A 27,664-nucleotide genomic window follows, 5' to 3' on the forward strand; every position below is an offset into this window, starting at 1 on the left:
ACACCGTAAATATCATAATGTTCATTTGATATTATAGATATTGATGATAATTTTATATAAATATAGTCAAATCTAAGATTGTTTAGCTTGGGCAAAACTAAAATAATACTCTTTATAGGATGGATGTAGTATTTCATGGCTAATAGCTGGCTACCTATCCAGGAGCTAAAAATTGGATGGTTATCCATAATTCCTTTCATCTTATAGAGCTACTATTGGTAGAGTGCTGGATAAAGATACCTGGGAGGGCAAAAGTGTTTGTTTGTAACTAATGAGATAGTTGTTAGCTGACAATTAACAGTTCCTATTAATAACTTAGTTAAATAACCTTTAGATTGAGAAACCTACTAGAGAACGGATTACTGAAAAATAATTTGATATTGTTTTTGAGGAATCAAATAGTTCGATATTGCATCTGCAACATCTCAATACTCTCACCAATAATCTATGATATGAGCCCTCAAAAAATAACCTATGATATGGTTCTTGATAGACAAGACATTTCGATGTAAATGGCACCACTCAAGGATAGGAGGTCAAACCTTTGCCCCTCAAGAAGGGGTAAGGTTGATTTTAATCATTATAACATGTTTAAGTCTCTGAATTGCAATACCTTTCCGATATTTTTGAACATAAATGCTTAATAGTGCTCCCTCCACCTTGCTATGTTGTCACTACTTCGGGGGGGGGGGGGGGGGGGAAGTGGTGGGGTGTAGGGGCGGGGAGGGAGGAGGGCAACAAGTAAAAGAACAGAACTGGTCTCTTTATTTTTCAAGCTAGGATTTTTACTTAGCTAGTTATGAGTATTTTGCAGGCTAGGAATTTTACTTAGGTATAATGGACTTTCACTGTAATTAATTGGAATTACAACTTCTACTTCTAAACCTACAAAAATAGGTTATCCAAGCATTTTTTTCCAATCACAGTACATACGTAGATACTCTCTCAGTCCCTATTTAATTGTCGCTATTGGTGTGCGTGCCACAAGTTTGACTCGATTTATAGAAAATATATGCAACATTTATATCTCTAAATAAATTTATTAGAAAAACTGGATTCAAAGATCTTTCTAATGATAATAATTATGTATCATAAATATTAACATTTTTTAATATATATGTAATTAAAGTTATTTCTCGGTAAGCGTAAACGACAGTTATTTAAGGATGGAGGGAGTACTTATATATGCACACGCACTCATCTCTATGAATAGATAAATATACATCCTACCCCATAAACATTTTTAAAATATTGAGTCCGAACTCAAGATTGATGAAGGCATCATAGATGTCTCATTTTATAGACACATCAAAATAAGAGCCCTTGAGGAACCTAACCAGATGAGCCACTCTAATTTCATGGCTACCAAAACGTACAATACGATTTGATTCGATCCAATTCTAGAGAGCCCATTTTGCTTTATTTTACAATGTACTACGTAGCTAATTCTACTGTTGAATGTTGACTTTCATACTATATGCAAAGGTCAAATATGTAATCCGCATTCCGCAGTATTTCAATAATAATGGTCAGAAGCTCTACATCCATGCCCTCATTTGTTCATAGGCAAGGCATTCGGAGTTTCGGACGTACATAGCACATCACAGGGACATACATGGAGCTCCGGCCTTCGGCGGCGCCCTAGTTTTGACTAGGCTATTACGTTCCGGTAAGTTGTCTGTAATGTTGTTGATTTTCTGATGGTATCAAATAATTTGAACTATATGTAGCATTTTCAGTGCCACAAGATTGAAGCGCTCTACATACTACAGTCGACACCTGCGTGTCCTGAACGAATAAACTAGTGGTTGATTGAAGCTGTCCAGAAAGACAACCCAATGCAGGCGGTGCCCATCAAGAAGGGGTAAATCTTGGCCCTCAAAAAAATAATGAAAGAAAGTGGTTTTGGTTCCATTCAAGAATGCGACAAAGAAAATAAAAATCGCAGTCAACCTAGGCTAACCCTGTGTTCAGTTCCCACTGTCATCACCTCTCCCTTCTCCTCTGCTGTATTTCTCCCTATATAAACTCGTTCCCAGCTGCCACAAGTTTCAGCCTCCAATCACCAACCTTGCTTGATTGTTTGACATCTTGAGCAACTTCGGATCCGTCCGGGCAAGTTTCTTGACAAGTTCATCATACTCGAACAATGGCGCGCATATAAGTAGACTAGGATCGTTGCATCACAAATCACATCATCGGATCGGAACAAGACATGGCTAGGAGCAGAGAGGTGACCGGCGGCTGGGGGAGGATGGCTGGAGGCGACGGCGCTGCGGCGGCGGCGGCGGCCGTGGAGAAGGCGGTGAGGTGCCTCGGCAGGGGCGTCGACATGACGGGAGACCTGAGACTGAAGCACTGCAAGGATGCGGGGGGCTGCCTGGTCCTGAGGACCGGCGAGAAGGCGGCGGCGGCGGCGGAGAAGGTCGTCGTGCCGGGCTTTGGAGTCGTCGCCGATGTGCCCGCCGACGTCAAGTGCGGCAAGGGCGACCGGATCAGGTTCAAGTCCGACGTGCTCGAGTTCAACAAGGTTTGCTGTTGATACTTGAATAGCAGCTTCATTTTGATTTTTTTTTGAGAATATTTGAGGATTCAAATTTTTTTTTGATAATAAAGTGGGAAATTCGGCTCCAAATAAGTCAAATTTCAATGAATGTTGCGTATCCATGAACTAAAAAAATTGCTCAAGTTTGGAAAAAATGATACAAAGTCATTATTTCTTCCTTCTGCTGTCAAGTTTCTTTCACACTGGAAGAAAAAAAATTGCCATCAGGTAGAAAAACAGCAACTTTTTTTTTTTTTTTTTTTTTGCGAATTTAGCCTCTCATTCATTCGTTCATTCATTCATCCAGAGGGTACAGAATTATAGTCTTCGGTCATCAAGTGCTCAATGCAAGTTGGGGCTACATGCCACTCACCCAACCTGATGACACTTGTGACTTGCTTAGCTAATAAATGGGCAACTCGGTTACAGGAAAGTGACATAATTTATTTCCATCTTGACGAAGCCGAATAGCCGATCAACGAGAAAGAAATGATGTTTTTTTTTTTTCTGTCAGTCAGTAGTTTTTTTTTCTTTCACGATAAATCAGTAAATCATACTTTCAGCCATAGCTTTTTAGATCAGTGAAATAATAAGCATACATTGCAATGTTGAGCTGCTGCAGATGTCTGAGGTGTTCAACCACCGGAATTCGCTGACGGGGAAGATCCCGTCGGGGCTCTTCAACTCGTGCTTCGACCTGGAGAGCAGCTCCTGGGCCGACGACGCCTCCGCCACCAAGTGCCTCGCCTTCGACGGCTACTTCATCTCCCTCCTCGACCTCCGCCTCGACTGCCGCCCGCTCGCCCTCGCCGACCACGTCGTCCGTGACGTGCCGGCGGCGTGGGACCCGTCAGCCATAGCAAGGTACGGACGACTACAGTTCAGTCTTCTCTCATGTTGCCGCGCGCACATCGACCACAATTCAGTCTTCTCTCATGATGTTACCATTACCACCCTGACCCTGGCTCTAGTTTTCTATTCTTCCTTCAGACATTGGCAGGCTACCTATCCACTCAAGAATTTGACATGACTTTTCAGAAAACATGCATTAACATTGAAAAGACATAGTATTTTTTATTATAGTGAAATGAGGGTGGGCCAATTAATATGAACTCACGTTTTTACAGTGAAATTGAGGTGATCAAGCTAGTGCAGTGCTATGCTTGACTTGACTTAACCTCGTCTTGTGACCAAGTAATAAATAATGGTTTTGTCCTTTTTTTAATTTCCAAGAGTGCAAAACCGTCCACCACACGTTTGCCATGCGGTGTGAAAAATCGTATGCATGCATTAGTGGGAAAAGGACCAGACCAGGCAATAAGCAGCAGCAGCAGCCGGCAGCAAATTGAAGGGTGCATACAAAGCTAGCTACCTGCCTGCAGGACTTAGACTTGTTCAAACCTTCCAGGTCCCCAACACATGGAGTATATGTCTGCACATCAGCATGAATCAACTCTAAGCTGTCACATCAGTGTGTATAGGACTATAAACAAGAAGAAGCAAACAAGAAAGTATATTTCTATCAAAATTTATTTCTACCACAATTGAGGCACTGACTAAACAAAAACAACTCAAGCCATGAACCGATGGACGCACAATCCATTGAAGACTAATTTCGCTCTTTCTGAAAATTGTGAGCAGTTTCATCGAGAAGTATGGGACCCACATCATTGTTGGGCTGGGTTTGGGTGGCCAGGATGTGGTGTATGTGAAGCAGGACAACTCGTCTCCACTGTCCCCATCTGAGATCAAGGAGCACTTGGACAGGCTAGGTGACCAGCTCTTCACTGGGACATGCACTCTGCCCCCTTCAAACCGCAAAAACAGGGACCACAAATTTAAGGTTAGCAAATCATGAATGTTCATTTCTGTCCAGATCAGACTTTAATTAGGGATTCAATAACATCCACCCATCACAATATGATATATCATGAACATGAACTGAAATGTGCTGGAACTCCTATTACTTGGATGGCAACAGGTCCCTGAGGCCTTTAATGTATTTGATGCCCAAGTGACACAGCAAAGACTTCACGGAATGATTACTCCAGTGTCCTGCAAAGAGGTATTTAGTTCAGCATTTTGATAAATTACAGAAGCTAACAGCGAGTAAGGAGAGATGTTGAGTCCAGGAATTTCTAATAAGTTTGGACTGAGCTGATGCAGGGTGTGACGGTGATATACTCCAAGAGGGGAGGGAATGCAGCGGCGAGCGACCACTCAGAGTGGCTGCTAACTGTGCCCACAATGCCAGATGCAATAAACTTCAAGCTTGTGCCCATCACATCCCTTCTCAAAGGAGTAACTGGCGTGGGCTTCCTCTCTCATGCCATCAACCTATATCTCAGATGTAAGTAAGGTCTTTCTCTCACACATAAACCAAATCCATCGGCTAAGTGGTTATTTTTGTTTCTTTATCCGTCCATGCTATGTTGCAAACACTAAAAAAGTTTATCATCATGCTTCTGTTCCATAACAGACAAACCTCAAATAGAAGATTTGAGGTACTTCCTGGACTTCCAGCACCACAGATTGTGGGCTCCAGTACTCAGTGATCTACCACTTGGTCCCTGCTCAAACCGACAAGGTGCCAGTCCAGCCTTGAACTTCAGCCTTGTAGGTTCAAAGCTATATGTCAGCTCAAGCGAGGTAAACTATGCTTGCTCATTACTACGTTCAAACATCTAAAGTCTCATAAACTAAAAATGCTCACATTAACCATGTGTGGCAAACCGCAAACAGGTGATTGTTCCAAGATTACCAGTCACCGGGATGAGATTACATCTGGAGGGCAAGAAAAATAACCGGTAAGCAGAACTTACTTATTCCAGTCCAGTTCTCTGGTTTTCTCTGAATCCTGGCTGAACACACTGCATAAAACTAACCTGGAACCCTTCATGCCAACATCTTATCATCAGGTTAGGCATCCACCTGCAACATTTGTCAAACAACCCAACGTTCATCGATGAAAGATCAGCCAAGCCGCCGATATGGCGGGGATCGGAGATGATCTCCGACGAGCGATACTATGAGCCGGTCCAGTGGAGAATGTTTGCCCACGTCTGCACAGTGCCGGTGAAGTACGACCCTCGCTGGGCCAGCGCCGGCTCGCCGTCGGCGGCGTACATCGTCTCCGGCGCCCAGCTGCACGTGAAGGTCCACGACTCGACCAACATCCTGCACCTCAGGCTCCTGTACACGCAGCTGCCGGGGCACGCCGTGGTGCAGTCCAAATGGGCGCACAACACGGCGAGGCTGTCGGGGAAAGGGAGCTTCCTGTCCAAGTCGTTGGCGGCGTCCTTGGGCGCCGGCGGCGTTGACAAGGAGCAGCAGCACCCGGCGAGGATTCACATCGACTCCGCCGTGTTCGCCGGAGGACCACCGGTGCCGGTCGGGACCCAGAGGCTGCTCAAGTTTGTCGAGACGTCTCAGGTGACCATGGGCCCACAGGACAGTCCTGGATACTGGCTGGTCACTGGCGCCAAGCTGGATGTTGAAAAGGGGAAGATCTCGCTTCACGTCAAGTTTTCCCTGCTTGCTCCAGTTTCTTGACATGATGTCTTCTTCTGCTAGGAGAAAACAGTTGTAGAATCAAACCTGACTCCCTTCCAAAATTTACCCTTTCCAAAAAAAAAAATTATAACAAGGAACCAGATCTGCAGAAGGCCAAAATTAGGGGACTCCTTGTGCAGTGATTGTATCAAGTCATAACTTACCTTGATAGTTAAGCCTGCTCCATGGTCTCTGTATCCCAGGAATTGTCATGACCCAAAAGGTATTCCCTTGAGCCAAAAATACTTGTCATATTTGATTTTACACTGCCTTCCATACAAATTTTTTCTACTAATTTCTTGTAGAATATATTCTTAAAATACTTCAAATTTATAAGATTTTGCAAGTATCTTTTTTTTCATACAATTCTACACATGCATTTTCAAACTAAATAACTTAAATCACAAATCCTAAAACATTTAAACCCTAATATGAACAGCTCGATTACCAGGCTATGTGTTTCTTACTGAGCAGAAGTAGCAAGTTCTGTTTCAATACTCTATATGAACTCGACGTATTGCTCTTAAAAATTTAATAAAAGACTCTTTATTAAAAAAGTGAACAGCTCGCTTGAGAGGCACCATTGTAGTAGACGGGATAGGGGATCGGAGTATAAAAATCAAGTATGATGTACCAGCTAAAAGGCAGCTTGTAGATGCAGGTCGAGATATTGAAATGAATTTCTACATTGTCTTTTGCTCCATTATTTGTGAACATTCAGTTTTCTTTGTGGAAGATCCATACTTGCTATGATACTTTAAATTGACTGCAGACTGTCCATTCGATTAGATCTGGATGGCTATGATCACCTAATACCTCACATAGAAAGTAATAAGGTAAAAATATATTTATACAATTTTTAGTTTAGAAAATAGGATTATCATAAAATAAAAAACCATCTGTTGGGTCTGATTACCTTTCATGCATTGTGATAAATTAAATTCACACTTTTCCATAGTTCACGGTGATATATTTAATGTGGCAGGTAACATTTTTAATGAAATGTAATTATTTAGTAAATAACATGCCAATACAAATGAAAATTCAGCAAAGTGCAACAGTTGCATATCAGATATTTCAATTTTTCCAAGAGGTTACGTTGGCACGCTTGTCAACGACAAAAAAACATGCATCTAACAGTTATCATGGAATGTATGTATCACTTGTCATCAACAAACATCTATGTGACTGAAAACCATTCTATATCAACATTCAACAGCCATCAGATATGGCTGTATTGTCTTGTTATTTTGATAGAGCAAATACCACAAAATTTGACTGGTACAGTTGAATTATTTAGCATAATATGCCAATACAAATGAAAAATTCAGCAAAGTGCAACAGTTGCATGTCAGATACTTGAATTTTCCAAGAGGTTGGCTCGCTTGGACAGCAGGATTATTGCAAAATTCCTTCAGTGCTAGCAGCAGAAATACCATAAATGTGCATTTCAGGTGCCCACAGGTTGCTTAGTCAGGGTAAGGTGTAGGGGCCTCCAAAAAAAGGTTTGCTGAAGTTCTGCAAATCTTTAGCAATAAGTAACACCTACCTCTTCTCAACTGCAGACCTGAGCAGTTCAGTCATGGGAAATGGGCAGTTTGCCACAAGGTGCTTGTAACCCTCTGTTGCCAAAACAGCCTAAAGATTTGCAGGAGAATCAACAATGAATTTGATGCACCTGGTCTTTAGCCTGGAGCAGCTGTGCTGCTCCGCGAGAGCCAAATTCGTGGCAACCATGCCCACGTTGATGCCACTGCAAAGCTTGTCTTCACACATGCGCTTAAGCCTGTCCAGTCCAAACCTATCGGCAGCTGAAAGAAGATGTTGTGCAATGGCCATCGACTCTTGACGCCCAATTTCGGTGCCATGCTGTTGAGCGAGCTCGGGGCATGTGTCGGTGTAGATGAAATGGAGCATAGCCTTGAAGCTGCTGGTTCGATGGCCTTGATATCGACGACATCCGAGCTGCTCTCTTTCATGGGCGGCCCAAAGAATTCGTCCATGAAGACGGGAGATCTAGCGGCGAGTATGATCTTGTGCCTTAGAATCGACGTATAGAAATATGAAGTAAACGAAATCAATCACAGCGGAGACACACGATTTACGTGGAAAACCCCTCCAATGCGAAGGGAAAAAACCACGGGCACCAGCCAGCAACTCTTCTCACTATTTTCAAGTGTCGGGTTACAAGTTACAACATCATACGGTGGCTTACAAGAGAATGAAATATATTGTCATCTTGGTGGAACTCTATTCTGAGCAAATGACTATTCATAGCCTATGCATGCCATCCAACAATATTACTCCATGGCTGTGCGCAAGGAGTGTGACGAAGATCACGCATCTCTCTTGAAGACCATGACCTTGCGAATGTCATGCAACCACATTTCTTTTGCCAACCATAGCCATACAATGTGCATGCAATTCCTTCACGCACATATGCTATTCATAGAGAAAGCATCACGTTGAATTTGGAACACTTCAACAAACTCCACCTTGAGACAAATTCATATTGTATCATAAATCAACACCTTCATCTTGAACATAACAGAGAAAAATATTGCTGGCGTCAAATAGCCTCTTAGGCTAATCCACTAAACCAACTAAGCTTGAGCACAGCTCAAACTTAGCAACAGGGACAGGTTTAGTCATCATATCAGCAGGATTATCATGAGTAATGATCTTGCATACCTTCAGCTTACCTTCTTCAATTACATCACACACAAAATGATACTTGATATCTATGTGTTTAGTTCTCTCATGGAACATCTGATCTTTAGTGAGGTAAATTGCACTTTGACTATCACAATGCAAACTTATGCAAGATTCAACTCCACACAGCTCAGCGTACAAACCTTTTAGCCAAATTAATTCTTTGCACGCTTCACAAATAGCCATATATTCTGCTTCAGTAGTAGACAAAGCAACAACAGACTGTAAAGTAGCCCTCCAACTCACAACACAACTGCCAACAGTAAACACATAACCTGTAAGTGATCTTCGCCTGTCCAGATCAGCAGCATAATCTAAATCCACATAACCAATGAGACCTTTATCAGTTCTTCCAAACTTCAAACTGGAATCTGCTGTGCCTCTGAGGTACCTGAAAATCCACTGAACTGCCCTCCAATGTTCTTTACCAGGATTAGACATATATCTGCTAACAAGACTCATAGCATATGATAAATCTGGACGAGAGCAAACCATGGCATACATCAAAGACCCAACAACACTAGAATAAGGAACCCTTGACATGTAATTAGTCTCTGCATCTGTACTAGGACACTGAGCAGCTGACAACTTAAAGTGAGGTGCAAACAGCCTTAGCATTCTGCATGTTGAAACGCTGAAGAACTTTCTTGATATAATTTTATTGACTTAGAAATAGCAAACCAGATTTTCTGTCTCTACTAATTTCCATACCAAGAATTTTCTTAGCACTACCAAGATCTTTTATATCAAACTCACTACTCAATAACTTCTTTAACTTAGTGATTTCAATCTTACTCTTGGCAGCAATCAACATATCATCAACATATAACAACAAATATATAGGTGATCCATTAACATGCTTGATGTATACACAGCTATCATATTTAGATCTTTTAAAACTGTGTGACAACATAAATGAATCAAACCTCTTGTTCCACTGATGAGGGGACTGTTTCAAACCATACAAGGATCGCTTCAACTTGCACACATATTTCTCCTTACCAGGCACTATGAACCCTTCTGGTTGGTCCATGTATATGCCCTCCTCAAGCTCTCCATGCAAAAACGCAGTCTTCACATCTAACTGCTCAAGCTCAAGATCATGTGAAGCAACAATACTTAGGAAAGTACGAATTGAACTATATTTTACCACTAGAGAGAATACATCATTATAGTCAACACCCGGAATTTGACTATATCCTTTGGCTACTAACCTTGCCTTGTACTTTGGAGGCTCACTTGGAGATAAACCCTCCTTTCTCTTGAAGATCCATTTGCAGTTGATGGTCTTTTTTTTCTTAGGCAAAGGTACTACCTCCCATGTACTGTTCTTCTCAAGAGACTGCATCTCCTCATGCATAGCAGAAATCCAATTCTCACTATCACCACAACGAACAACCTCTTTGTAGGTTGCTGGCTCATGAACATTCTCCACCTGTTCAGCACAACTCAAAGCATAGTAAGACAAATTACATTCTTCAATCAGACGTTTGGGAGGTACAACTGTCCTTTTTGACTTGCGTTGAGCAATAGGTAAATCCTCCTCTTGCTGCAAAATAGGAGGAGTTTGTTGAACATCATCATCAGCAATATCATTAGCATGGTCATCATGCTCATCAATAGGCTCCACCAGCACACCTGTATCATCATCAACATGCTCCACCTGCATGCGCATACACTGCAGCTATTTCTGGAACATGATCTGAGGGCAAACTGTCAGTAAACATCACAGATTCGTTGAAAACAACACTTCTGCTCATAAAAGTTTTTCCTGTATCGGGATTCCACAGTTTATAACCCTTGACTCCCGAGCTATAACCAAGAAAAAGACACTTAACAGCTCTAGGCTCTAATTTTCCATTATCAACATGAGCATAAGCAGTGCATCCAAAAACTTTCAACTGTGAATAATCTGCAGGTGTACCAGACCATACCTCAATAGGAGTTTTCTTATTAAGTGGAATAGAAGGCGACCTGTTTATCAAGTAACAGGCAGTATTTGCAGCCTCAGCCCAAAACTGCTTGCTCATCCTGGCATTAGACAGCATGCAACAGGCCTTGGATATGATGGTTCTGTTCATACTTCAGCCACACCATTCTGTTGTGGAGTATGGGGTATGGTGTGATGCCGAACAATACCTTCCTGTCTGCAATAATCATTAAAGGCATGCGAACAAAATTCTCCACCATTATCAGTACGAAGCAATTTTACCTTCCTTTCAGTTTGCCTTTCTATCATTACTTTCTAGTTCTTAAAAGCATCAAAAGTATCATCTTTAAGTTTCAGAAAATAAGGCCAAACCCTTCTAGAGTAATCATCAATAATTGTAAGCATGTAACGAGCACCACCAAGTGAGGGTTTCTTAGAAGGACCCCACAAATCAGTATGAACATAATCAAGAGTACCTTTTGTGGTGTGAACCGAAGTGTTAAAGTGTACCCTTTTATGCTTCCCGAAAATACAATGCTCACAAAACTTCATTTTACTCGGAGTGCAGCCCTTCAACAAGTTTCTCTTCACCAATTCTGCCATACCAAGTTTACTCATATGTCCCAAACGCATATGCCAAAGGTTAGTCTTACTAGGTTCATCACTAGTAACAGCGGAAGCAATAGAATCAGAACCAGGTAAAGTACACCCTCTAAGGACATATAAATGTGCAGAATTCAGATCACCTTTTAGACAAACAAGAGAACCTTTAGAACGCCATTTGAACCGGAATATTTGTAACCTTCTGCATCTAGCGTGCTCAATGAGATAAGATTTCTAGACATCCCTCGAATATACCTGACATTCTTCAGTGTGCGTGTCATGCCATCATCAGTCTTGATCTGAACTGATCTTATTCCCACGATCTCACATGGGTTATCATCTCCCATCCGCACAACATTCCCTTTCTGCACAGGCTCATATGAACTAAACCAATTTCTGTTAGTGCAAATATGAAATGAACATGCGGAATCAAGAATCCATTCATCATGACTTGCAACACAACCAGCAAATACTACCAGACAATCTCCAGAATCATCATCAGAAGCAGCAGCAGCAACAACAGAGACCTTACCAGCCGACTTGTTGTTTTTCTTCTCCTTATTCTTTAGTTTTCTGCAGTCCTCAACATTATGATTTTTCAACTTGCAGTAAACACAAAATTTTTTATTACCAGGCGGCTTGGACTTTGAACGGCCTCTTCCATCGTAGCTCTTGTCACGACTGTCATTGGAGTATCTATGCTCAGATCTGCCTCTCACATGCAAAGCTTCGCCCTTGGAGGACGACGACCCGTCATACTGCACCATGCCTTTCATCTTCTCCCTAGACTGGAGAGCCTCATAAACTTCCTTTAGGGTTAGTTCATCACGGCTTAAAAGTATGATGTCATGGAAATTTGCATACGAATTTGGCAATGAACATATAAGTAAAAGACCGAAGTCCTCATCATCATACTTCACCTCCATCGACACTAGATCAGCCACGATCTTCTTGAATTCAGCGATGTGGGTCATCACCGAATCCTCCTCCTTCATCTTTAGAGTGAATAGCTTCATCTTCATCTGCATCTTACTGGTTAGATCCTTGGACATACAGATCGATTCCAGTTTCAGCCATAGTTCTGCACAAGTTTTCTCCTTCAAACACTCCTGCAAAATATCATTATGAAGATATAGCTGGATTAGTGCGAGCGCCTTCTGATCCTTGCGGGTCTCCTCAGGAGTCCACTCGGCCTTCCTCTTGCTGAAATTATCCAGCGCCTCATCATAGTCATGAGTCTGTGCCAGAATCTCCCGCATCTTGACTTGCCATAGCGAGAACCGTGTGTCGTAGTTTAACAGCGGAAGATCGAACTTCATCGACGTCGACATGAACCCTAACAGCAACCAAAGCTCCGGTACCACTTGTTAGAATCGACGTATAGAAATATGAAGTAAACGAAATCAATCACAGCGGAGACACACGATTTACGTGGAAAACCCCTCCAATGCGAAGGGGAAAAACCACGGACGCCAGCCAGCAACTCTTCTCACTATTTTCAAGTGTCGGGTTACAAGTTACAACACCATACGGTGGCTTACAAGAGAATGAAATATATTGTCATCTTGGTGGAACTTTATTCTGAGCAAATGACTATTCATAGCCTACGCATGTCATCCAACAATATTACTCCATGGCTGTGCGCAAGGAGTATGACGAAGATCACGCATCTCTCTTGAAGACCATGACCTTGCGAATGTCATGCAACCACATTTCTTTTGCCAACCATAGCCATACAATGTGCATGCAATTCCTTCACGCACATATGCTATTCATAGAGAAAGCATCACGTTGAATTTGGAACACTTCAACAGTGTGCCATGAAAGATTCACCTGAAACGAAGAGTGTGATGTCAGTCCCCTTTTGGCTTTGCAGTAGTTCACCAAGCTGTCGGTGCAAATCGGTTGACGGTAATCCAGCACTGGGGTGAACATTAGCTCCTGCTCCCCGCGGGCTTTTCCAAACACTGATTGCGCATTCCACAGAGAAGGAATCATTTTTAAGATAACCCAATTTTTGTAGTTCCTCATGTGTTAGAAGCAAGATTGGTGGTCCTAACGCCCATCTTCGGCGGGGAAGACGCACTGGATGACATCGTTCAGATCCTTGGTTGCCAAGTACAACAATTCCCTATCAAGTACCTGGGACTCCCTCTAAGCACCAAAACCATACCAAAAGCACAGGTGCATTCTATAGTGGAAGCGGTGACCAAGAAGTTGCCACCAAGTCATGGCTCCTTGATGGCTCGAAGTGGGCGCCTAGTGTGGATCAAATCGGTCCTGCGAGCCGTGCCGATATATGCGATGATGGCTGACAGCCTCCCGGCCTGGCGCTGAAGGAGATTGACAATGCCTGTAGGAGATTTCTTTGGGTGGGCAATGACGCTTCCGTCCGTGGCAAGTGCATGGTAGCCTGGACAACAGTCTGTAGACCGACAAAGCTTGGCGGCCTTGGAATCAACGACCTCAAGCTGCAGGGGTTTGCGCTGCAAGCGCGATGGTTGTGGCTGCAGCGGACTGACCATGATCGAGCCTGGAGTCAGCTGCCACTACATACAGCACCCGAGGTGAAAGCATTCTTCAGAGCCTCAACTTTGATGTTGCTAAGGGATGACTGTCAGGCCCTGTTCTGGGAGGACAAGTGGATAGATGAAGAATGTATCCTTGACATTGCGCCCCTCATACAGCAGAAGGTCCATAAACCTAAGCGCTCCTGCCAAACAGTAAAGGAAGCATAGGAGATGGGTAAGGGAGATTGAAGGTGGGCTATCCCAAACAGCCCTACAGGAGTACTTGGCTCTCTGGCACATCATGGAGGATGTCCAGCTAACCGAGGCCCCGGACATGTTAGTTTGGAGATGGACGCCAAATGGCAGCTACTCAGCAAGCTCGGCATACAAAATGCTCCATCATGGTGCAACGGCTTTCCGAGGTCACCGTCTCGTCTGGAAGACTTGGGCACCGCTCCGAGTGAGGTTCTTCCTCTGGCTCACATTACGGCATCGGCACTGGACAGCAGACAGGCGAGCTCGGCACGGACTGGAAGCCAGAGATGTTTGCTTCCTGTGCGACCAAGCCTCTGAGACGATCGATCATATCGTCGCCGCCTACCCCGACACTAGGGAGCTCTGGCACCACATCCTACAAGCTCTTCAACAGTTACCTGCAGGAACTGCCTCTTCACTCATCTGGAGGAGGCGTATCTGCGCTTTGGCAAGCGGACAACAGCGCAAGGGGCTTGACACTCTTTTTGTGCTAGTATCTTGGCATGTGTGGAAGGAGCGGAACGCCAGGTGTTTTCAAGATGCCTCAGCCACCATCAACGATCTGCTGCAGCTCATCACGATGGAAGTCGATCGTTGGATCAACGCGGGCGCCACCGGCCTTGCAGTCTTAGCTAGGAGTTAACCTTTCCCTCCGGTTTGCGCCACGGTCGTTTTTTGTTTCAATCATGTAGCCCAGTTTGAGCAGCCAGCCAGCCGGTCTGGTCAGTCGGTCTTTGTACTTAATTTTGTTCCTTCTTAATGGAAATGATACGCAGATCTCCTGCGTATTCGAGAAAAAACTCCTCTAGCTTTGTGTATCTGTAGGTGGCACGCTGATCTCCGAATTTTGGGAGAATTCCGGTCGCATCAACTAACTGACCTCTAGTTGCCTTCACCCCTTTCTCACACACTTTGCTACGTAGCCCAAGCCGAAATGCTATCCACTCTTTGCTCAAATCAGGATGAAATGGATGGTAACGAACTTCCCAGTCATATCCAGCCGCGTCATATGTCCCATAGGAGATATACTCTGATTTATACAACGCCACAGATCTGAGGTACTCTTTGTTTACTGAATATCTATCTACCTTCACCAGGTGAACTTTGTATTCTGTCTCCGTGAGGTCTTTCGGAAACTGCATGGTGGGCATCCAATGAAAATTGAGGATTGCTTGGGCAGTTCAGCGAGGAGTATTTGCAATGTACAGATAGAATCCCAACAGCTGGAGTTGCCTATTTCAGTCTTTCAGATGATGTCAACTCAAACACAACACGTGGTGCTACCTGAAAACAAAAATTAACGTCTGTTTTTATATATGGAAGCGATAAAACCAAGTACAAGTAATGCCAGTGATTTCAACAAACAAAAACAGAAGAGTTCATGATAGTATAACAAAACACTCATCATCCCTGCTGGCTCATCTCTGCACCGGACCATTGGAACCAGCACTGATAGGCAACAAGGCATCGCTACCGGTAGCAAAACTAAACTAGCATGGACATGGGACGCTTTGGAAATTAGTAATTGAATTACAGTTTGTTTATTTTTTTAATCTGTACACATTAACTTGTGGCTTCTGATGAGATATAAAATTTTCTAGTTGATTCTTTTGATTAGAAGCTGTCTAGATGCCAAATATTTGATCAAGTTTCAGATATGAGGATAGAGAGGGGAAAAAATGCAAGAAAACTTTACCGTGACGCATGAGGTGGTTGGTTACAGACTAGCAAAGATGAGTATTCTGTAGTATGTATAACACTGATATATCCGGATGAGGGCCAAGACATTGTTGTCAATTTCTACGGGATGCAAAAACATTTTTGTACAGGTAGTTTAAATATTTATGTCAAAAACATGAAGTTAAAAAATCTTTACCTCCACAATTATCCTAACAATGACAAACTCTGCAGTTAAAAAAAAAAAGAAATGAATCGCCAGCATATGGCTTCTGGTGCAGGGTTGGCAGTTTGGGCCGGAGACCTTGCAACAAAGCATGCTTACACAGATTTTTCCGTTTGATGCTAAACTGTACCAACCAATTTGCTCCCACACTTTGGGAATGATAATATATTATCAGTCATGAGGGCCGGAAGACCCCTACCACACGCAGAATAAAAATACCCCAACATGCATAGGTGCATATATTGTGAGGTGTCATCAGCTCAAAGCGTGCATAGCCACTCCCTATGATACATGCGAGGAACCTACGGGATATACTCTGACACTAGATTCCGAGACACTTGAGTAATGCATGAGTAGGTGTGTGGCCATCAGAGGCTATGCCGAAAGACATGGCGATGCAGTGCGCTCAGTTGTGAGATAAAAGACGCTGCAACAATGTGCCTGAAGACGGTTGGAGAGTAGGTGCACCGGCGCCATTGGAGCTCAACAATTGTCCCTGACGTGTACACAACGAAGTCCATACCGCTCCTATATATATATGACTCAAGCTCTCTCTTCCTTCTCTGCTCTCTTTCATCTTCAGTGAGACCTTTAATAGGAGCGTCATGGGCTTTATTGCTGAACACATCAGGTACAACCGTTGAATTCCAGCGGTGCCACCACATCGCCGGTCTTTCATGCTCTCCAACCGTCTCCAGGCACACTGTTGTGGCGTCTTATATTTCACAGCTGCACACCGCATCACATAGTCTTATCTCCGTCTTTTTTTTTATGGAACTGGAGGGGCCTCAGCCCCTACAGGTGATTTTATTAACACATTAAGAAAAGTTTACAAACAAACACGCACGCTCCCAAGGGCGAGAAGGAAAAGGAGGAACAAGAAGTTCAAGAGGAACAGGAGCCTAAGAATAAGACTAAGGCCTCCGACGACCACACCTACTCATACATTATTCAAGCGCCTCGGGACCTGGCATCAGAATGTATCCCGTAGGCTCCTTACATGCATCATTAGGAGAGGCTCTTAATACATGTTTTAAACCGATGATGTCTCATAATACATCTGTCTGTGCATGTTAAGATTTTTTTTTATTTGGCGTGGGATAGGGGTCTTCCTGCCCTCAAATATTCATTATCAATCCCCGAGTGTGGGATCCACTGTGTGGCATTGGCTGAACTGGTGTGCCGAAGTGCAGGCGCCACTTGATCCTAACACTTGGCATTCGCTGGATCGGAAATAGTGAAAGATCCCCCGTTGTGTTTGTGTCCAGAAGGAATCGTGCCGCCCTAAAACATCCCCCCAAAGGTAAAGCTACTTGGCGAAAAATGCTCCTACTCCTGTCTCCGAGTACTGGCTCCTCACCACAATCCAAAGGATCGACATCAAAGAGTTGATGAGGATGGATAATGTACCTTCGGCGGCGAACGACGGCGAGACACGATGGTCGCACGGCGCAGGATGCTGGCCTGCCAGAGCTGACCTCGACGGCCTCCGCCACGGCGCCGCAAGCAGACTGGAACTCTGGAAGGAGAGAGGGATCAGGGCCTCAGGCTCAGGGGCATGCTGGGGCATATATCTGCCGAGGCTAAACAGTCTGCGAGGAATTACTGCACGAGAAGAACGGATCTCTATTGACTAGTATTGCTCTTCCTTCCTTTTGTTTCTTTTGTTTTGTCGCTTTCTCTTCATTTTTCACTCTTGCGATCTAGCAACTGTAGTGTTTTTTTTCCTAACCACGCCGCAGAAGTTGACACATTATGAAAAATATTTTCATCATATACCTTTAATATGATAAATGTAAATAATCTCATGTGTAAATTTTGTCAAACTTAGACCTGTTTGGGATGACTCTGCTTAGCATTGGATTTTTTCCCCTTTAGTTTCATGAACAACTTTTTGATGGAGTTGAAGACATTTTGATAAAACTATTTGACAAAATAGCTTTATGCGGTCTTTAAAATATGTTCTCATAGGACTTTATGTACGGCCCACTATATTGACGTGAAGCCCTTATTTAGCTTCACCCACCACATATCTTTTATGAGAGTGCGATTTAAGGTGCTCCTTAAGTGAAGTCATTTGCTTTTACAAAATGGCTTCAGGAGCTAATCGAGAAGCTGTGGGAAACATGGTTTTAATATAACCTAAACAATGACAAAACTGGAATGTCATTTTTTTTGGAATGATTAGTTTTTTTAAGCACATAGTATATATCTGACATGTACATATATGTATACTCAGGCCTTGTTTAGATCAAAAAGTTTTTAGATTTTGACACTATAGCACTTTCGTTTTTATTTGACAAATATTGTCCAATCATGGAGTAACTAGGTTTAAAAGATTCGTCTCGCGATTTACAGACAAACTGTGCAATTAGTTTTTGTTTTCATCTATATTTAATGCTTCATGCATGTGCCGCAAAATTTGATGTGACGGAAAAATCTTGAAGAGTTTTTAGTTTTGGGGGTCAACTAAACAAGGCCATGTAAACTCAAGCAAGCTTACCTTATGTCTTTGAACTTAAAAGAACTAGGAGGATTCCCCGCGTGTTGCCGCAGGTATGAAGGATGAATACAAATATATAACTCTTTTATTAAAATAATCATAAAAATTGTATCCATAGTGGATAATGTGTCTCGCTGATGCGGATGTCATAATTCTTGTGCTAGTTAACTTTAATGCAAATGATAATAGATTGCTGAGGTGAACACCTTACATGTCAGGAGAAATTGATAGTGGCAAATGATAGTGGACTGCTGAGGTGGACGCATTGCATGTCAAGAGAAACAGATAGTGGGGTTTTGCTTTATAAGAGTTATAGATACGTCGACAGATATTGAAATTTTAATAGTCACCACATACATCTCATTATTGACTGACATTGTCTACTAATTAATGTTTCTTCAATTTTTTAGTTCCGTGATAATTATAGGATTTCTAACGGGTGGGCAGATTTTCCCACAGGAAAGAGCTTTGTAAAACCATAAAAACTTTGAACGGGCTATTTGTTTATATCTATTAATTTATTGTCACCCATAAAATCTAGTAGTTCACATTCACCCTTACATGATGGAAAAAGTGGGACAATATCATGACTGCATTTTCGAACATTTTATTATGTTCCTTCAACATTGCATGCCCAAAAAATATTATCGCCCCAATTCTCGGAACACTTTATTTCTGTACATGTAACATACTAATATGGTTATTTCATTGATATTTTTCCCTATAGACTGGAGCACTGCAAATTTGATGGAATTATAGGATGCAGTGTTTCTTTTTTTTTTTGAAACGAAACCGGCAGGGGAGCTGCCTATTGTATTAATGAGAAGGAGCCTAGACAGGCACCATACAACCATATACAGAAAAGTACAGATGCAGTGTTTCTTAAATTTTTAATGTAAAGAGCAATTAGGACATCTAATGGTGCATTTTAATTGCACAATAATTTTGAAACGGTTCTAGAAGGCCTAAAGGAAAGTGACCTAATGGAACTGGGTAAATCAAAATATGATTCTTTTTAGAAAAATCACTCAATAGCAAGCGAATAATAATAAAAAGAATTAACTTTATCATACCCAAATCTAAAAAGGTCCAATTCCAAATTGTAATGGCCATTTCCCAAGGATACAAATGAAATACAGGAGCCAAAGGGCTTATCGGTTTGAGCTGAAAGGTCAATTTGTTTTAGGCCCCTGGAACACAGAATTTTCATAAAAAAACATGCAGAATTCATGAAAGAAAACACAGGATTAGGGTCCACGGCATGGAATACTCCTGGTGGCCACTTCAAGCTTGTTGCAACGTACCATGGCAGAATAGGCATATTGTCATATTGACAATACTAAAAATTTGATCATACTATATATACTATTTTGTGAGCTTGTATGTCATGTCAAAATGTTTAGTGGATTGTTTCACAAAACAAGAAATCTATGAGTATAATTGGTTCGTTTCCTATACAAGTTTGGCTAGCAAAACTCAGCCAGGCTAGTCTAAACCTACCTCTAGCAAGCCAAGACATGTGTTGTTAGGTTGCATGCGCTGCCGAGCCTGGCTATGATAAGTTTGTGTTTGGTTGGTTGGCTTGGTTTGCATACAGTCACCTCTTCCTTGAGTTGGTGAGTTCACCCCCCCCCCCCTTGAGACATTTTCTCAAACACGTAGTGGGCATGCTCTAGCTCAATGACGTTCATGACGAGGGAGGCGATCCTAGCGTTGTCCGCACACATGTTGGCGAGCTTGTTGAGTATGGAGGGCAACCGTTTGAAGGGGTGGTCGGAGCATACGGACACCAGGCGGCTGCAAAGCTGGCCGGGGTGTCGAGGATGTTGGAGAGGTCGAGGCGGGGTTCGATGAGGACATCCGCAAGGCGCTTGTAGTAGATCTCGTCGAGGATGTCGTCAACACCATGCGCGGTGTCCTGGAGGAGATTGAACCAAGCGAGGAGCGTGGGGCGGGCGGCGTTGGGCGCACTCCACCGTGGAGGCATGCACGTGGAGGCGAAGGAGGTAGTCCTTGAGGCGCTCGAGGTTGGCGGAGGCGGACTCCAAGAGGGGGAGGTAGTGAAGGAGGTCGTCAGCATAGGAGCGGAGTTGGCTGCTTAGGTTGTCAAGGAATGACGATACCAACCACCCCGCAGCGGCCGCCGCAGCCGAACACACCATGGGAGTCTCTGTGGCTTCGTTCCGTGAGTGGGCGGATGTGGAGGAAGACCTTGAGGCAATCCTCCTACGGCAGACAAGGAACAGAGGCGGCAAACGCAGCTTCATCCTCGAGCAGGCGAGAAAGGGAGGAGGGGCTTAGCGCGGCGAGAGGTGACAGGAACTAGAGGAGGGCTAGCTCAGGCCTAGCTGGAATGGAACGGTTGATTCCATCATTCAATCCTAGCCAGGTATCTTTGTACTGATTGCTAATCCTAACCAAGCCCCAATCCATCTCCAAGCAACCAAACAGGTAACAATTGGCTCCAGGAAGCCAGGGCCAGGGTTGCCCACTCAACTAAACACACTCTATATGGAAAACTGTCAACAAGCTACAACCTCCTAGACTAGTTTCACAGAACCATGACTACTTATGTCTTCAGTCTTCACTGTTCACGATCAGCAACACAAGTCCTCATACGGTCATACGAATCCAGGGTCCACAGTCCACACGTACACTTGGGTGACATGTGAATCCGCGCAAAATTGTAGCTCTACAAAATTATCTGAAACCGTAACTCTTGACAATGACAGTAGACAGATATATGCAAAGATAGCTCTAGTATCGAAACAAGACCTACTAGATGCATATATGCAGATTGTGTCACCACTTGTCAACAGAACTTAGACAAGCCAGAAGCCATGTTAAAAAATTCCAACCCAAACACAGGGCAAACAGAGCAGCGCAAACAAGCATGTGAGAGGATACAATATTCACAACCTGGGCAACGGGTGTCCTGTGTAACTGAGCACTCAAGCTACATTACAGATTGGGCATGCGAAGATCCCCAGCCTATACAAGCATCAGGTGCACTGCCTGGACTAATAAAAAGAAACGAGGGCGCGCCACAAGGTTAGACACATAGGCTCAGTTTCACTCTCACAATGGTCTCATAAGATCCGAGCCTACTCTTACCCTGATCTAGGTATTGTTGGGTCATCTCACTGTGCTATGATTTTAGCCACAAAATTAATAGGATAGGAATGGAACAAATGGTGGAACAGAAAAGGATCTATCCAAGAATGCTGCTTGGTGTTAGTGCTGCCATCACTGGAAGTTGCGCATCGACCCACTTCGTGGTGCGTTTCTGCAGGCATAGAACAGAATTCAATGAGGACTTTTTTTTTTTGTTGGGGTTTAAGACATTTTGCGCCAGCTTGCAGCAGTCTATAAGAAAAACATCAATGCTTTCAAAAGATTGCACTGTATGAAAACAAAGGTTCTTCAAACCAAAGATAGAGTTGTTGATGGTACTTATATTTATCACAATCAATAGGACATTATTATTGAGGATCACACGTATCGCAAATTGTTGTGCATGGCATGATAAAATGGAGAGCTAAAAACTAAGAGAATATCTGAAACTAAAAGTGAAAGTGTCATGAAATAAAACTAACATCTATGGATAGTGTAAAAATGATATGTAGGATACTTACTGCTCAACCTCTTCCAAGATATATATTTGGCTACCTATTTTACCTACTTATGATCAAACAGTATCCCAAGCATTGAGCATTTCAATAATGAGAAGCTCAAACTTCTATAAAAAAATTGTAGCATTCCTGAAAATGTACCTTCCAGGAAGCAGCTGTGAACTACCAGAGCCTTTTGTACCAAGCCGCTTGGCTCTGATTTCTTGTTCTTTACTGGCACGCATTGCTGCAACTTCTTTCTCCATGGCTGCAACCTCTCGTCTGACCTTTTTAGCCTCCACTTCCATTGCTTTGGTTAAGGTGTCTACTTTCTTTGCTAACATCTGCCAGACAACAATAGATAAGCAAACTTCATAATAATCAGTATATAACTAACTATCCACGAAAGTGCACAAATAAGAGAAGAAAAGGACGCATACCTCAATAGCATCATCTTTATCTTTTAGAATCTGATCCTTTTCATGGCATGTCTTTCTCAAAGAAATTACCTCTTTTTGCAGCATATCATATAGGAAACCAGAAACTGTCTCAGCTGAATTATTATTTGTGGCTTCGTTACTTTTCTCATCTGCATTGCTGACTGCACTATCATTAGTTCTCTCATCCATATCGCCCTTCCAACTATCATTAGTCTCTTTATCTCTAACAGCATCTGTAGATCTGTTGAGTAAATGAGCTCCATTTCCATGGACCTTTCCCCTATCTAGTGACCTAGTTCCGCCATCAAATGACTTTGAAGTGCCTTTAGCATGCTTCAGGACCAAGCTGCTGTTTGACGAAAGAGACGATCTTGAATGAAAAGAAGGAGATCTCCTTGACAATAAGCCATTTGGAGACAACTTTGATATGTTATCAGCTCCACCAAGTGATAACCGGCGAGAAGGGCCATTGCTAAAGCTCTTTCCTTCAGTAGGTGGACGACTAGAGCCACTTGGTGGCCCCCTTAGTCCATCTTCTAGTACTTTCAGACGTAACTGATATTTTTCCTGAGTAAGGTGCAGAAGTTTAGCTCATATTAACTCATTTAACAAATGCTAGATTGCATTATAATATGAAAGCTGTAACAGGTTCCATCTATATGTCAAGCTAGAAAGCTAGTAGGCAAGCAATCAGCAGAACACAACCTGGCTGCTCAACTGTAACAAACAAGTTATATGTACCTTCAGTTGAGCTTCAGATCGTGCTGTACGTTCTGCAACAGCAAGCTTGTCACGAAGTTGTTGCATCTCCCCCTGTAGAAACAAGAAATTATCAAAAGGATGGTACCTATCATATGATACTCGAGAAAAGAACCTTTTCCAATAGGTGGTACATTTAGTTTCACCAGAGAACATGCATATTTTTGCAGAGTTGAATGCTAACAAAGTACATTGGTAAAGAAAAGGCCAGTTCAATCATCATACCTGCAAGAATCTACGCTCTTCAAGCCACTGTTTAACTGGCATCACCTTGTCATTAGAATCTTTCCACTCATTGGCAACAACAGAAGCAACCCTGTTTGCTGTAACTTTTGCACGTGCAAGTTCACGGTCAAGTGTTCTCTTTTCTTCCTAATAAAATCATAAACATAAGCATGAATCAAGTGTTCATGTGAAAAGGGTAAAAAAAATTGACATGGATTTGATGGCAAAAGAAGTAACCAATCTAAGGATAGTTTCTTACATTTATTTCTTGAAATCTGCGCTGGTAATCTCGAACAACATTAGCTGTTGCACCACCTTGAAGAACAGCCTCTTCCAACTCTCTCACAGTTTGGCTAAGCTTTTCAACTTCTGCAATCTTTTGGCGATGCAGCTTGTCTAAGATTTTATTTTCTTCCTACAATGCAAAAAAATCAATCAATCAGGCACTAAACTAATTCAATTGGAATGCCAAGTTATTGTCTTTTCATGATGGAGAATAAACTGCATGCACCCACTTACATGGCAAATCTCAATTTGCTTGATCAACTCTTGGTTCTTGTTTTGCAAATCGTCAACCATAGCAGCTTTTGCCATAGCAATTTGCACGGTCCTCTCTGCTTCTAGCAGAGCTGCTTCCTTTTGTTTTGTTAGACGATCCAAAGCTCTGTTGTCATCCTGGAGCTTTGCAATCTGAAAACAAGGTTTAACTTGTCATACACTTTGTCCGCAGGAAATAAATGACAAATTAGAAAAGGGTAGTTAGATGATCCAGGGTGACTGGAGGTGTGAAATATTTGCAAATGTAACAGAAACCTAAGAAAGACATCTGCATAAACACAAATAAAGAACAACTGACTATAAAGACCAAGCATTACCTCCTGGCGAGAAAGCTTTAGCTCAGCTTCAAGTGGTGCAAGAATGGCTTCAATTGGTGGCATGTCATCATCTTTCTGGGCTGCATGTACTCTTCGCAAAGTTGCTTCTGCTGCAAACTGGGCAGCCAATGCAGCTTTTTTCTCATCATTTATCTTTTTAACTTCAAGATTCTGCAGGTATTTTTTTGGGCTTGGTTAACTTCAATCAATCAATAGAGGAAACAAGCAAAAAGTAAGGACAAGATATGGTACTTTGCTTTCGAGGAGAGATTCTGTCAGCTTGAGTTTCTCAGCCATCTTCTCCAATTCATCTGTAAGCTGCCGCCAAAATACAATCACATTAAAATAAAAGGGAGTTATTTGCGTCCAATTTTCCTTTTTTACTAAAAAAATACATATAGCAAGTAATTCAGCAGCATATTTCTTTCAAAGTGAAGGAATTTAAAACACATATGAGCTGGAACATCAGTTATTTCATTTCTTGAATGTGCCATTCTTCCAGTGACCCAAGTGCAAAGGCACAAAATAAGTATATTTCATCATGAAGTAAATTTTGACTACTGTCCTGACTCCTGACAATCACTTTGTTCTTAGCTACCAAATAATACTTGAAAACATCACTGCATTAAACAAAATTCAATCATAGACTCAGTCTCTCCCAGAAAAGCAACCTTGCACATCAAGATCATTAAACAAACTATCAATAATTATGAATAGCACACCTTAGAAAATTACAACACACTTTCTTTGGCATGAAAGCAGCGTACTGCATGTACGTCCAGGAAAAAATACTTCTAATTGAAATTATCAGCATCGAACCAAGAGAGGTAACAAAATTCTGGTGTTAAATATAATTTTGTCATTTCAATTAAAGCACACAGACCAATTTAAAAGAGGCATTATGTTGGTTAATTAATTAATAACAAGTGGCAACAGAATATGTAAATTTCAAAAACAGCCAACAAGTATGTGGATTTTAAACCTTGGATTGGTAATACCGTGAAGGGTACCTGTCTGTACATATGCTATGACTGAGTTGATTAGACACATCAGAATCATAAATGAACTAATGAAGGGAAACCGAGCTCCAAGAAATATATTTGGGGATCTAGGAATATCGTGGAAATATGATGATGCAGCAGAATGTATACATGCCCAAGTGTTCTCTTGGTATCAGGTTAGTTAAAAAAATGCACGAACTCATAAGAGGACCATGGTAGTTTGAGGCTGAAGAAACCATAGTATAATCTTAAAAATATCTCAGAAGCAAATGGTTATGAGTTGTAACAACTGTTAAAAGGATACAAGCCCTCTTAGGAAAAGATACAAGCACTAGATCACTGTACCATGGGGCCATGACACACAGGCTCTACAAGATTCTGAGCCAATGTTTCCTTAACAGAATTTGGCTGGGTTGACCAGATTTGGCAAGTATCTGTTTTTCTACATAAATTCGACAAGGTTCCCATGCCAAGTGAAACCATAGTATATTGTCTTGCCAATGTTTGGACAACCTATGGGTTTATTGGTGACAAACTTCTGGCAATGCTAAATTCCATAAGGTTTGGTGGGCCATATTTTGCTTCAAACCAAATATACTATAAAGATCCCAAAAGGGTACCAAGGCCACATGACAGAAAGACAATGCTGCAGGTAACAAATTAGCTCCAAGAATGTGGGAAAATGAAGAAAACAGTTAACATGATCACAGCATTGTCTGGGAACAAATTTAATTTATGAATTTTTTTGTAGAAAAATTACTTTGGACAGCCCTAAAAACACGAGGTCTTGACAAAAACAAGTTTTCTGAAGCAAATAACAGAAGAACAGAAAAAAGATGGAGGAAAGGAATAATCATATTTGCCTCAAGACTGGCAAGAAATTTCTATCCTGCAGTTACATAAGTTAGGTCAAAAGTCAAAGCTACCAAACTGAGTAAGACAACTGACTGTTGCTAAATGCCGAAACACATCCAATTCGTTGGACTCAAACTACAGTCGGGCACACCTAGTTTTGTTTTTATCTTTTTCTTCTTCTGAGGAATCTGGTCAAACCTAGCTCACTCGCTCACCACAAGCTGGCTATTTTCCACAATCAACATCACTTCGAGATGCAACCCCGAAGGGAATAGACACACTAAAATAGCAACAGACGATTCTTCCTTTCTCTCTCATCAATCTCCTTTTCGGGGCATTTCTCTCCCTCTCTCTCAAGGGATTGAAGACTATATATATTATCCACATAGTAGCACGATAGACAGATTGTACTAGAAAGCAATTGGGGATTACCTCCTCGACGGCCTTCTCCCGCGCCCTCTCCGACAGGCGCAGCGCGCGTATCTCCGTCTGCGCCTCCCCGAGCTCCCTCTCCTTGTCTGACACCAGCCAAAAAAAAACCGCAGGCAAATAAACACTCCCTCCACGACAAAAAACCCTAGAAACCGCTGCAATGAGGAAAAATCAAAGCACGAAATGAAGAGACACGGGCCATGAAACCGACCCCTGAGCTCGTTCTCGAGGCGGGTGAGCTCGACCCTGACGGGATCCGAGCCGTGCATCAGCGCGATGAACTCGTCGGCGTCGAGGCTGGCCCGCACGGGCCCCCTCCGGCGCGCGGGGCCCCTGGGCGCCGCCGCATTCCCGTCTTCGCCGCCGTCGGTCATACCAGATCTGAGCCCGCGTCGCCGCGCGCCCCCAGCTCCCCAACCCGCCGGCCTCGGGGTGGCACCGGCACTGCGCCTCCGGCGCCGGAATCCAGCAAAGGGTTTCCGCCCGCAACCCGGCCCCGCCGGATCAGGGAAACCCTAGCTCGGCGCCCGCTCCTCCGCCCGCGTCACTGTGCCCCGCCCCCCGCGGCTGTGTGCGAGAGAGTGCGTGTTGGTCTAGCAGTAGCAGCTGCGGACTGCGGTTGCGGTTGTCTTGTGCAGCTGTTAAGTGGCGGGTTTAAAAAAAAATAAACACACTCGGGTGGGGAAGGGGGGAAGGGGACGGGACGGGTGTAGCTTTTTGGATTTATCTTAAGAGTAGGGATTAGACAGGGATTAGGTCCGAGCTTATCAGTAATCACGAGTTCACGACAGGACTAGCCACATTTCGACGACCCACTTTTTGTTTTTGATGCTCTCCTCTAGGCTGCAGCTTTACGTCCGGCCTGAGCTTCGTTTTTTTTTTTACCGTGGCTTCCAACATAACCACGGGTTTAAAAAGCACGATTTGAATCTTTGATAGTTAGAGCATCTAGG

General features: G+C 42.9%; 2 protein-coding genes and 1 long non-coding RNA gene across 5 annotated transcripts; 1 reads left to right on the forward strand and 2 right to left on the reverse strand.

Annotated features, from left to right (window-relative positions):
* LOC8061505 (MACPF domain-containing protein At1g14780) lies at positions 1,904-6,182 on the forward strand. The gene is made up of 8 exons (XM_021448792.1): positions 1,904-2,530; positions 3,168-3,409; positions 4,187-4,388; positions 4,527-4,610; positions 4,712-4,895; positions 5,025-5,194; positions 5,288-5,352; positions 5,464-6,182. The coding sequence occupies exons 1-8, from the start codon at positions 2,216-2,218 to the stop codon at positions 6,095-6,097; spliced, it is 1,896 nt and encodes a 631-aa protein (XP_021304467.1). The 5' UTR covers positions 1,904-2,215; the 3' UTR covers positions 6,098-6,182.
* On the reverse strand, positions 3,470-5,457 carry LOC110430800. 3 transcript variants are annotated; one of them, XR_002448165.1, is made up of 5 exons: positions 5,368-5,457; positions 4,513-4,600; positions 4,212-4,353; positions 3,663-3,977; positions 3,470-3,550 (listed from the first exon to the last, which is right to left on the reverse strand). It is a non-coding gene; the product is annotated as an uncharacterized LOC110430800 (long non-coding RNA). The 3 variants fall into 3 exon arrangements; XR_002448163.1 differs by lacking the exon at positions 3,470-3,550 and having other exon boundaries at positions 3,581-3,977; XR_002448164.1 differs by lacking the exons at positions 3,470-3,550; positions 3,663-3,977 and having other exon boundaries at positions 4,040-4,353.
* Positions 21,326-27,321, reverse strand: LOC8061507 (microtubule-associated protein 70-3). Its single transcript, XM_002438118.2, has 11 exons — positions 26,923-27,321; positions 26,712-26,797; positions 24,676-24,741; positions 24,424-24,594; positions 24,068-24,238; positions 23,808-23,963; positions 23,549-23,695; positions 23,306-23,377; positions 22,565-23,131; positions 22,287-22,468; positions 21,326-21,799 (listed from the first exon to the last, which is right to left on the reverse strand). The coding sequence occupies exons 1-11, from the start codon at positions 27,083-27,085 to the stop codon at positions 21,760-21,762; spliced, it is 1,821 nt and encodes a 606-aa protein (XP_002438163.1). The 5' UTR covers positions 27,086-27,321; the 3' UTR covers positions 21,326-21,759.

Source organism: Sorghum bicolor, chromosome 10 (genome assembly GCF_000003195.3).
Source record: "Sorghum bicolor cultivar BTx623 chromosome 10, Sorghum_bicolor_NCBIv3, whole genome shotgun sequence".
NCBI lineage: Eukaryota > Viridiplantae > Streptophyta > Magnoliopsida > Poales > Poaceae > Sorghum > Sorghum bicolor.

Excerpts from the sequence above, each read along its gene's own strand:
- LOC8061505 (XM_021448792.1), top strand. The coding sequence starts at position 2,216 with ATGGCTAGGAGCAGAGAGGTGACCGGCGGCTGGGGGAGGATGGCTGGA. Across the intron at positions 5,195-5,287 it reads TATATGTCAGCTCAAGCGAG|GTGATTGTTCCAAGATTACC; the intron begins GTAAACTATGCT and ends AACCGCAAACAG. Across the intron at positions 5,353-5,463 it reads GAGGGCAAGAAAAATAACCG|GTTAGGCATCCACCTGCAAC; the intron begins GTAAGCAGAACT and ends TCTTATCATCAG.
- LOC8061507 (XM_002438118.2), bottom strand. The coding sequence starts at position 27,085 with ATGACCGACGGCGGCGAAGACGGGAATGCGGCGGCGCCCAGGGGCCCC. Across the intron at positions 24,595-24,675 it reads AATCTCTCCTCGAAAGCAAA|AATCTTGAAGTTAAAAAGAT; the intron begins GTACCATATCTT and ends AAATACCTGCAG. Across the intron at positions 24,239-24,423 it reads TAAAGCTTTCTCGCCAGGAG|ATTGCAAAGCTCCAGGATGA; the intron begins GTAATGCTTGGT and ends CCTTGTTTTCAG.